This window comes from Myotis yumanensis, unplaced genomic scaffold (assembly GCF_028538775.1).
Source record: "Myotis yumanensis isolate MYYU_CA2020_CCGP unplaced genomic scaffold, mMyoYum1.0.hap1 SCAF_16, whole genome shotgun sequence".
Classification (NCBI taxonomy): domain Eukaryota; kingdom Metazoa; phylum Chordata; class Mammalia; order Chiroptera; family Vespertilionidae; genus Myotis; species Myotis yumanensis.
The window spans coordinates 22,917,648-22,927,831 of NW_027223767.1; the positions used below are offsets into that span (position 1 = coordinate 22,917,648).

Consider the following 10,184-nt stretch of genomic DNA (forward strand, 5'->3'; position numbering starts at 1 on the left):
CTCTCATCAGTTAGTAGATTAAGGAAATAAAGTTTAATGAGACTAAGATTAGTGTCTTGGCTTTATGGAAGTTTTTCTCTTAATTTTTTAAAAATTTGCATGTAGTAATAAAAAAATAAAAGAAAAAAATTTTTCATGTAATAAAGCCCTCCAGGGTAGAATCAATTCTATTCAATTAGCTTCAGAGAGCTCACATAACATTGCTATGTTCAAGAATATTTAATAAACCCTGTTTTTTACTGACTCAATCTGTGCCTTAACCCTTCTGTTCCCTTGAATTATTTTCCTATCTTCTCCCCCACTTCCAGTTTCAGACTTCTGTAAAGGCCAATATCCTAATTCAAGCCTCTCTCATTTTACACCTGGACTAATGCCATATGATTTTTCCTATATACCCACTTCAGCTATCCTCTGTATATTCATTTCCCTAAACAAATACTTGAGAATGTACTGTATGCCAACCCCTACTTTATCTTAAGACAGACCCAAGACCCACCTCTCTATCATTTATCTTCCTAAAACATGTTTTGCAAATGTCACTGCACTTGCAAAAATCTTTGCTGTCTATTCATTAAAGCCAAAACTTTTAACATGAACTCCATGGCCCTTACTTTTCTCTTAACTTCATCTCCCTTCTTTTTATTTTTTTAATTCTTAAAAATAACTTAATTTTACAGATATTTATTTTTCAGTTACAGTTGACATCTACACTAATAAAAGAGAAACATGGTAATTGGCGTACAACCGCTACCCTTTTCATTGGCTAATCAGTGAGTACATGCAAATTAACTGTCATCCAAGATGGTGGCCGGCAGCCAGGCACTGAAGCGAGCATGAGGCTTGCTTGCTGCGGACTCCAACGTTCCCCGCCTCACTTGCCGGCCTCAAAACTCTAAGCAACTACGTACTATGTTGCAAATAAGAAGCTAAACAAAACACCAGAAATCAGCCGGACTGAAAGCCAGGCAGACCAAAACTTTGTATCGATGTTTTCAGCAGCGAGGCCTCAGAGCTAAAGCTGGCCCAGAATAAAAAAAAAAAAAGAAAACAAGGAGCGATTGGAAGCTTTAGTCACTAGCCACCCGGAAAACAGCCCTCAGCCCCTCAGCCAGACTGGCCAGGCACCCCAGTGGGGACCCCCACCCTGATCCAGGACACTCTTCAGGGCAAACCAGCCGGCCCCCAGGCCTCTATCCTATATAGTAAAAGGGTAATATGCCTCCCAGCACCGGGATCAGCGGAGCAGCGAGGCTCCCGGCACCGGGATCAGCATGACAGGGGGCAGTGCCCAAACCCCCTTATCGCCCTGAGGCTCTGTGTGTGACAGGGGGCGGGGCCACAACCTCCCTATCCGCCCTGCTCTGTTCGTGACAGGGGAAGGCTCCCCAACCCCCTGATCAGCCCTGCTCTGTGCCTGATAGGGGGGAGCTCCCCAACCCCCTGATTGCCCTGCGGCTCTGTGTGTGACAGGGTGCAGCACACCAACCCCCTGATTGGCCCTGCTCTGTGTGTGACAGGATGCTGCGCCCCTATCCACCCCCCCCACGGGCCCTGCTCTGTGTGTGATGGGGTAAAGCCATAACCTCTCCATCAGCCCTGCCCCGAGTGTGACAGTGGCGGCGCCCCAACTCCCTGATCAGCCCTGCCCCGAGTGTGACAGTGGCGGCGCCCCAACCCCCTGATCCACCCTGCTCTGTGTGTGACAGGGGGCGGTGGCCCAACTCCCCTATCAGCCCTACTCTGTGAGTGACAGGGGGAAGCTCCTCAACCCCCTGATCGGCCCTGCTCTGTGCGTGACAGGGGGGAGCTCTCCAACCCCCTCATTGACCCTGCTCTGTGTGACAGGGTACGGAGCCCCAACACCCCTGATTGGCCCTGCTCTGTGAGTGACAGGGGGCAGCGCCCCAACCCCCTGATGCGCCCTGCTCTGTGTGTGACAGGGGGTGGCGCCACAACCTCCCCATCGACCCTGCCTTGAGTGTGACAGGGGGCGGTGCCCCAACCCCCCAATCGGCCCTACCCTGAGCATGACTGAGGGTGGCATTGCAACCTCCCGATCTGCCCTGCACTGTGCATGACAGGGTGGCGCCCTGACTTCCCAATTGGCCCTGCTCTGAGCCTGACCAGGGGCTGCACTTAGGGATTGGGCCTGCCCTCTGCCACCCGGGAGCAGGCCTAAGCCAGCAGGTCGTTATCTCCCGAGGGGTCCCAGACTGCGAGAGGGCACAGGCCGGGCTGGGGGACCCCCCCTCCCCCCGCCACCCGAGTGCACAAATTTTTGTGCACCGGACCTCTAGTCCTATATAATAAAAGCCTAATATGCAAATCAACCAAACATCAGAACGACTGGTGGAATGACTGATTGCTATGATGTGCACTGACCACTAGGGGGCAGAAGCTCAATGGCAGAGCTGCCCCGAGCCTGCAGACTCCAGGCCAGCCAAGGTAGGTTCCAGCGGGGGCCCCTGTCGGTCGCCCCACAGATCAGCCCTGATCGCTGGCCAGGCCTAGGGACCCTACCTGTGCACAAATTTCATGCACTGGGCCTCTAGTACAATATATTAGTGTTTAAGAGTACAACATAGTAACTAGACATGTTTAAAATTCACCTGGATAAATCTAGTACTCAACTGACATACATAGTTATTACAATATTCTTGACTTCATTCCCTATGCTTTATTTTACATCCCCATGCTCCTTTCTTTCGTAAACAGTCCATTTATATTCCTATCTCCAAGACCTTATACCCTTCCCCACTTAGTTTTGTCCTACCTGGGATGCCTTTCCTCACTGCTTTTGTTTAGTTAATAATACCTTAATTCATGTAACAGATATTCTTGAGTACAATAGTGTCCCCTTTTCCAAAGGGAGTATATCCCAAGATTCCCAGTGGACACCTGAAACCATAGATAGTACTGCACCCTATTCAGGGTGAGGCAAAAGTAGGTTTACAGTTGTGGGTATGTGAAACAGTTTATTATTGTATTATTATTTATTAATTATTATATTTCATATGAACAACTGCAAACCGACTTTTACCCCAGCCTGTATATAGTATGGGTTTTTTTTTCTATATGTATTCACCTTTTCACTTAAAAGAAGCACTTCTCTTTGGCATATCCAAATTGTCAGCATCACTACTCTTGGCACTTCGGGGCTGTTATTAAGTACAATAAGGATTACTTGAACACTGCAACAGTCAATCTGATGACTGAGATGTCTAATGACTAATGGGTGGGTATCCTATACAGCGTGAATACACTGGACAAAGGCATGATTCACATCCCAGGCGAAAGACTTCTTCACATTGCTCAGAACTGCATCCATTTTAAAGTGCATGAATTATTTATTTCTGGAACTTTTCATGTAATATTTTTGGACTAAAGTTGATCAGGTGGATTAGGGGTGAGGTCGACCATTATTGTAAATTCTAAGAGGATAGAAATTTTTGTCTGTTTTGTTTATAGCTGCTTTATTCATAGCTGACAAATATCAGGCACTCAATAGTATTTATGGATGGATGGATGGATGGATGGATGTTTGGATGGATAGCACAGCAGCTAACAGTGAGGTATGGGACTGAAAAAAAGGGGACATCAGTTAAAATTAGAATTAGCTATTCCACGTCCATTGCCTTATTCCATGTATTTAGGTGATCCCTCCCCATTGCTTCCACACAACTGCATGAGATATAAACCCCCCTGCCCCAAAGAGATTGGCGGAGAAACTGAATGGCCTCAGAGAAAAGACCTCCATCTATTAACATTGAGAAGCTCCGCCCTGGCCAGTTCATCCAGTGGTTAGAGCTTCAGCCTTAGCACTGAAGCACTGCGGATCCCAGTCAAGGGCACTACCTGGGTTGCACGTTACATCCCCCGCCTGGTGGAGGCGCCTGTGGGAGGCAATTAATAGTGTCTCTCTCACATCCATGTCTCTTCTCCCTCGCTCTCTCCTTTCAACTCTCCCTCTCTCTCTCAAAAAAATAAAATAAAATAAAATAAAATAAAATAAAAACAATAAAAAAAATCAATGGAAAAAATATCCTCCGGTGAGGATTTACTAATAAAATAAAATGCGTAGTGATTTAGCAGAATAAAAAACGCTAGAGACATATCCTATAAAACCCAGCAATTCCACTTCTAAGTGTGTAACCTAGAGAAACATTACAAGGAGACATGGATAAGAAAGTTCATTGACTCATTAAGTAACAGAAAATTGGAGACATCCTAAATGTTCACCAGTAAGGAAATGAATAAATAAAATGTTGTGCATAATTGGATGAAATGCTCAGAAATGAAAAAGAAGGAATCAGATCTACACATATCATGGATAACTTGAAAAGAATGATGAATGAAAAAAAGCAAATTGCTGAGAAACATTTACAGTGTTGCCTTTTATGTAAATAAAAGCAAACCAAAGTTTTTTATGCATACATATATGTATGTAAACATATAAAAAGGGCTGCAACACTATCTACCAAATAGGTCATAATGGTTACCACTGGGGTGAAGAGGAAAAGACTATTTGTCAAGGAGACTCCTTTTTCTCTGTAATTTTTTCATTTTTTTCTCCTCCTTACACCTAGTCCCTCCTCCCCTTAATCCTATCTGCTCCTCCTCCTCTTCCTCATCCTCCTTCTTGGGCAGTGTTCTTATACTACATAAGGTGTTTGTTTTTTAAAAAATTAAATTCTGTATTGCTTAAAGTATTACATAAGTCTCTTTTTCCCCCCCGCCATTGACCTCTCCCGGGCCGCCCTCACCCCCAACTACATAAGGTTTTGTTTGTTTGTTTTTAAAGCAAAACAGCAGTCTCCCTTCTTGACAAACCTTACCCAGGGCTAATAATTTTCAAAGAAAAAGCAATTACCACTAATTTCATCGGAGAAATTTGTACCCTTTAAGTTGTCAAGACAATAGCAAATACTATCAAAATGAACACAATTACGTCAATAGTTAATATGAATTTGCATAATCCGACCTAACGAGGTGGTTTCTTGTTATTATTTGAGAAGTCCTTTTCTCTGTCTTATTTTAGCTCTTAAAAACTGTGCAGTTAAAACTATGCACTCAGACAAAATAAACATATTCTTTATGTAACCGCAATTTAACGTAAAAAAAGTAAAAAAAAAAAAAAAATCCAGGAAGACAATGCAAATGAAGTATGAGGTTAGCATCACTACAAACCAGTAAACCGCTAGTTCCCTGCGATGAGAGGAAAACGCAAGAACAGCCGAGTCGATGACCCTGGGCTCCTAGCTGCTCGCGAGGACGAAATCCACAGCAAGAAATACCTAAAGGTAAAAAAAAAAAAAAAAAAAAGTCCAATGTGGGACCCGTATGGGCGTATCGCGAGGTAGGACGATTGCCAAAATAACATTTTATTCCGCGGGAGAGGAATTGTAATCAATTGTTACTTCGTTTTCTGTATTTTTGCAAAGTTCCACATTTAAATAGGGGACAACGTGGGTCGTCAAAAGTCTAGGGCTTTAATTCTGTCACTCACGGACGTTAGTGAAATCAGGTCCGCATCAGCGAAACCGGGCGTGAGGAGTTCGAATCTTCAAAATCCCCGCTGATTTTACGGTAGGCAAGTCCCGCCTCCTGCGGGTTCGCCAAAGACGTATTTTGGCCCTCGCGTCTCACCGTCCGCGCAGCCTCCAGAAACAATCCTAGGCTCCGCCCCCTGCGCCCCGGAGGGCGCGAAAACCCAATTGACAAGAAGTCCGTCCGAAGCCCGCGGGTCTCCTCTGTGTTCGGCTTGCTTTCCCCGCCGGGGTCCCAGTCCCGAGCACCCAGCCTCGAGTGCCCGACTCGGGGGCGCCCCGCGTTCACCCGCCGCGACCTAGGATCCTGGTTGCCCGCGCTTTTTCACCGTCTCTTCCCGCGTTCGACTCGGCTGAGCTGGGCCCAGCCTCTGCGACCGATCCGGGCGGGTGGGCGCCGGGGAGTCCGAGACGGACCCCGCGGCCCAGCGCCTCGTTCCTGCGGGAGCCGGCCGCCCCCATGGCCTCCAGGCATGCCAGGCCGGGCCGTACCAGGTCCTAGGAGCCGGGATTCCGGGAAGCGGGGAGCATGGTGGGGGTCCTGGCCATGGCGGCGGCGGCAGCTGCTCCCCCTCCGGTGAAGGACTACGAGATTGAGGTGAACTTGAGTATCCCCCTCCGTCTGTGTGGGGCGGGTGAGAGGTGGTCACGACTTTGGATCCTGGGGGGGGGGGGGGGGGCAACAGAGGGGCCTGGGAGGCCCCGCGGTTGTGACATTGTGTGGGGCAGTGGCCGGGGTGTGTCGTTTCTTCGAGTCGCGATCGGTCCCGGTAGGTAAAGGAGGGTTTAGGATGACCCGACCAGTTCCCAGAACCTGAAATGTGGGTGGAACTTGAGGCTTTGGATTGTGAAATGTCACGCAGTATCATTAAGTCTCGGTGGGTGATGGGGATGATGGAACTTCAGCGTTGAAAGGGATCTTGAAGTCCCCCGGGGCCATCCATCCGCCTGTTCTAGGAATGCCCTTAGAATGTCACTACCAGAATCAGACAAGGACCTTTAAACAATCGTGGTTTTTTTTGTGTGTGTTTTTCTTTTTTTTTTTTTTTTAAAGAATATATTTTATTGATTTTTTACAGAGAGGAAGGGAGAGAGATAGAGAGTTAGAAACATCGATGAGAGAGAAACATCGATTAGTTGCCTCCTGCACATCTCCCACTGGGGATGTGCCCGCAACCCAGGTACATGCCCTTGACCGGAATCGAACCCGGGACCCCTCAGTCCGCGGGCCGACGCTCTATCCACTGAGCCAAACCGGTTTCGGCTTGTGTGTGTTTTTCTTTCGCGGCTCTAGAGCTTACTCTCCTGCAGTTAGGAGCCACAGCACGGCACCCTGTTCTTTTGTGTGTCAGTGCAATGCGCAGCTTCTCGGTGAAACTTACCTGTGAAATACACCCGCTGTCCTGAGGAAGGGAGGCGGGTGCCTGGCAGCAGTGGAGTAGCCCCTTAGAGGAGACTGTTGTTCTGTGTTTACGCCTTTCCACCTCAAGCCAGCCTAGTTCTAACTGACGTATGCATACCGGTGTCCTTGAAGTGAGCCAAGATGTATGCTCACTTATTTAACGGGGGCTCTTATTTTTTTTTAATTTAATTTTTAATTTTTATTTGCTGATTTTAGAGAGAGTGCAAGAGAGAGACAGCATTGGTTCGTTCCACTCATTTATGCATTCATTGGTTGATTCTTTTTTTTTTTTTAAGTTTTTGATGTTTTTCTATTTTTTAAAAAATATATTTTATTGATTTTTTACAGAGAGGAAGGGAGAGAGATAGAGAGTTAGAAACATCGATGAGAGAGAAACATCGATCAGCCGCCTCCTGCACACTCCCTACTGGGGATGTGCCCGCAACCCAGGTACATGCCCTTGACTGGAATCGAACCTGGGACCTTTCAGTGCGCAGGCCAACACTGTATCCACTGAGCCAAACCGGTTTCGGCGGTTGATTCTTTTTTTAAAATATTTTTTCCGCTATGTGTTTACTTACTGATATTTTATTTTTTAAAAAATTTATTTTATTGATTTTTTACAGACAGGAAGGGAGAGGGATTGAGAGTTAGAAACATTGATCAGCTGCCTCCTGCACACCCCCTACTGGGGATGTGCCCGCAACCCAGGTACGTGCCCTTGACTGGAATCGAACCTGGGACCCTTCAGTCCGCAGGTCGACGCTCTATCCACTTAGCCAAACCGGTTAAGGCCATTGGTTGATTCTTTTATGTGCCTTGATGGGGGGTGGGATCAGGCATCCTTGGTGTTTCTGAATGAACTCTAATCAACTGAGCTGCCCCGCAGGGCCTTAAATTTTATTTTTTAATTACAGTTTACATTCAATATTATTTCATATTGGCTTCAGGCATAGTGGTTAGACAACCAGCCTCCCCTCTCCCATATTTCAAGTACCCACCTGGCACCATACATAGTTATTACACTATTATTGACTATATTTCCTATGCTGTACTCTCTTATTTTTTAGAATCAAGTAACTTTTGTCCAGTTACTAATAATTGTTATGCTCATAATTGTTTGTTAAATCTAGGTAATTGCTCAGCCTGTCTCAGGTGTGAAGAAGGACTTGGTACTTGAATTACATAGTTTTTTATTTTTGTGTGGTCAGTTTTATCCATCTTTTTGTTACAGTTTCTGCTTTTGGCACCCTGCTTAGAGAGCCTATTTCATAACAGTGATACTTACTGTTTAGTATTTTAAGGGTAAGGGCCTTATACACATTATTTTACTTAATATTAGCCTTGTGATGAGGTACTGTTATCTGTATTCTACAGAAGGGAGGTTACAAATTAACTTAAAGTAATTTGCTTAAGGTCCCTCACTAGTAGATGTCAGGGTGAGCACTTAAACTTCTATCTGCCGGACTCAGAGGCTATGGTATTGTGCCACTGATACCATCTCAGGGTAATAATAATAATAATACAATTAATTAGCATTTTCTTCAAATACACTTACCATTTAAATTTTTTAAAATATATTTTTATTGACTTCAGAGAGGAAGGAAGAGGGAGAGAAAGCTAGAAACATCAATGATGAGAGAGAATCATTGATCAGCTGCCTCCTGCACACCCCACACTGGGGATTGAGCCTGCGATCCGGGCATGTGCCCAGTGGCAATGGAACGGTGACCTCCTGGTTCATAGTCGACCCCCAACCACTGAGTCATGTAGGCCAGGCAAATCTACACTAATAAAAGAGAAACATGGTAATTGGCGTACGACTGCTACCGTTTTCATTGGCTAATCAGTGAGTATATGCAAATTAACTGTCAGCCAAGATGGCGGCAGGCAGCCAGGCACTGAAGCGAGCATGAGGCTTGCTTGCTGCGGACTCCAACGTTCCCCGCCTCACTTCCCGGCCTCTCACCTGCAACTCTAAGCAACTATGTACTATGTTGCAAATAAGAGGGTAAACAAAACCCTAGAAATCAGCTGGACTGAAACCCAGCCAGACCAAAACATTGTATCGATGTTTTCAGCAGCGAGGCCTCAGAGCTAAAGCTGGCCCAGAATAAAAAAAAAAAGAAGAAGAAGAAAACAAGGAGCGGTTGGGAGCTTTAGTCACTCGCCACCCGGAAAACAGCCCTCAGCCCCTCAGCCAGACTGGCCAGGCACCCCAGTGGGGACCCCCACCCTGATCCAGGACACCCTTCAGGGCAAACCAGCTGGCCCCCACCCATGCACCAGGCCTCTATTCTATATAGTAAAAGGGTAATATGCCTCCTGGCACCGGGATCAGCGTGACAGGGGGCAGCGCCCAAACCCCCTGATCACCCTGCAGCTCTGTGTGTGACAGGGGGCAGGGCCACAACCTCCCTATCCGCCCTGCTCTGTTCGTGACAGGGAAAGGCGCCCCAATCCCCTGATCAGCCCTGCTCTGTGCCTGATAGGGGGGAGCTCCCCAATCCTCTGATTGCCCTGGGGCTCTGTGCTTGACAGGGTGCGGCGCCCCAACCCACCCCCCACCCCCGCCCCCATGGGCCCTGCTCTGTGTGTGACAGGGTAGAGCCCCGAGTGTGACAGCGGTGGCGCCCCATCCCCCTGATTGGCCCTGCTCTGGGTGATAGAGGGTGGCGCCCCAACCCCCCTCCACGGGCCTTGCTCTGTGTGTGACAGGGTAGGGCCATAACCTCCCCATTGGCCCTGCCCTGAGTGTGACAGGGTACAGCGCCCCAACCCCCTGATCCGCCCTGCTCTGTGTGTGACAGGGGGCGGTGCCCCAACTCCCCTATTGGCCCTACTCTGTGAGTGACAGGGGGGAGCTCCTCAACCCCCTGATCAGCCCTGCTCTGTGCGTGACAGGGGGGAGCTCCCCAGCCCCCTGATGGGCCCTGCTCTGTGTGTGACAGGGTACGGAGCCCCAACCCCCTGATTGGCCCTGCTCTGTGCATCACAGGGGGTGGCGCGGCAACCTCCCCATTGACCCTGCCTTGAGTGTGATAGGGGGCGGTGCCCCAACCCCCCAATCAGCCCTACCCTGAGCGTGACTGAGGGTGGTATTGCAACCTCCCAATCCGCCCTGCTCTGTGCATGACAGGGGGCGGCGCCCCAACTCCCCAATCAGCCCTGCTCTGAGCCCGACCAGGGGCTGCACCTAGGGATTGGGCCTGCCCTCTGCCACCCGGGAGCAGGCC

The 10,184-nt window shown here is 48.1% G+C and overlaps 1 protein-coding gene across 1 annotated transcript in view; it reads left to right on the plus strand.

Annotated features, from left to right (window-relative positions):
• The first annotated feature begins 6,047 nt into the window (after positions 1-6,047).
• The window catches only part of ATAD5 (ATPase family AAA domain containing 5), a 43,213-nt gene continuing 39,076 nt past the window's right edge, over positions 6,048-10,184 (plus strand). The window contains exon 1 of the mRNA XM_070394062.1: positions 6,048-6,144. Coding sequence (XP_070250163.1) covers positions 6,076-6,144 — 69 coding nt within the window. The 5' untranslated portion in view covers positions 6,048-6,075. The remainder of the gene's footprint in view (positions 6,145-10,184) is intronic.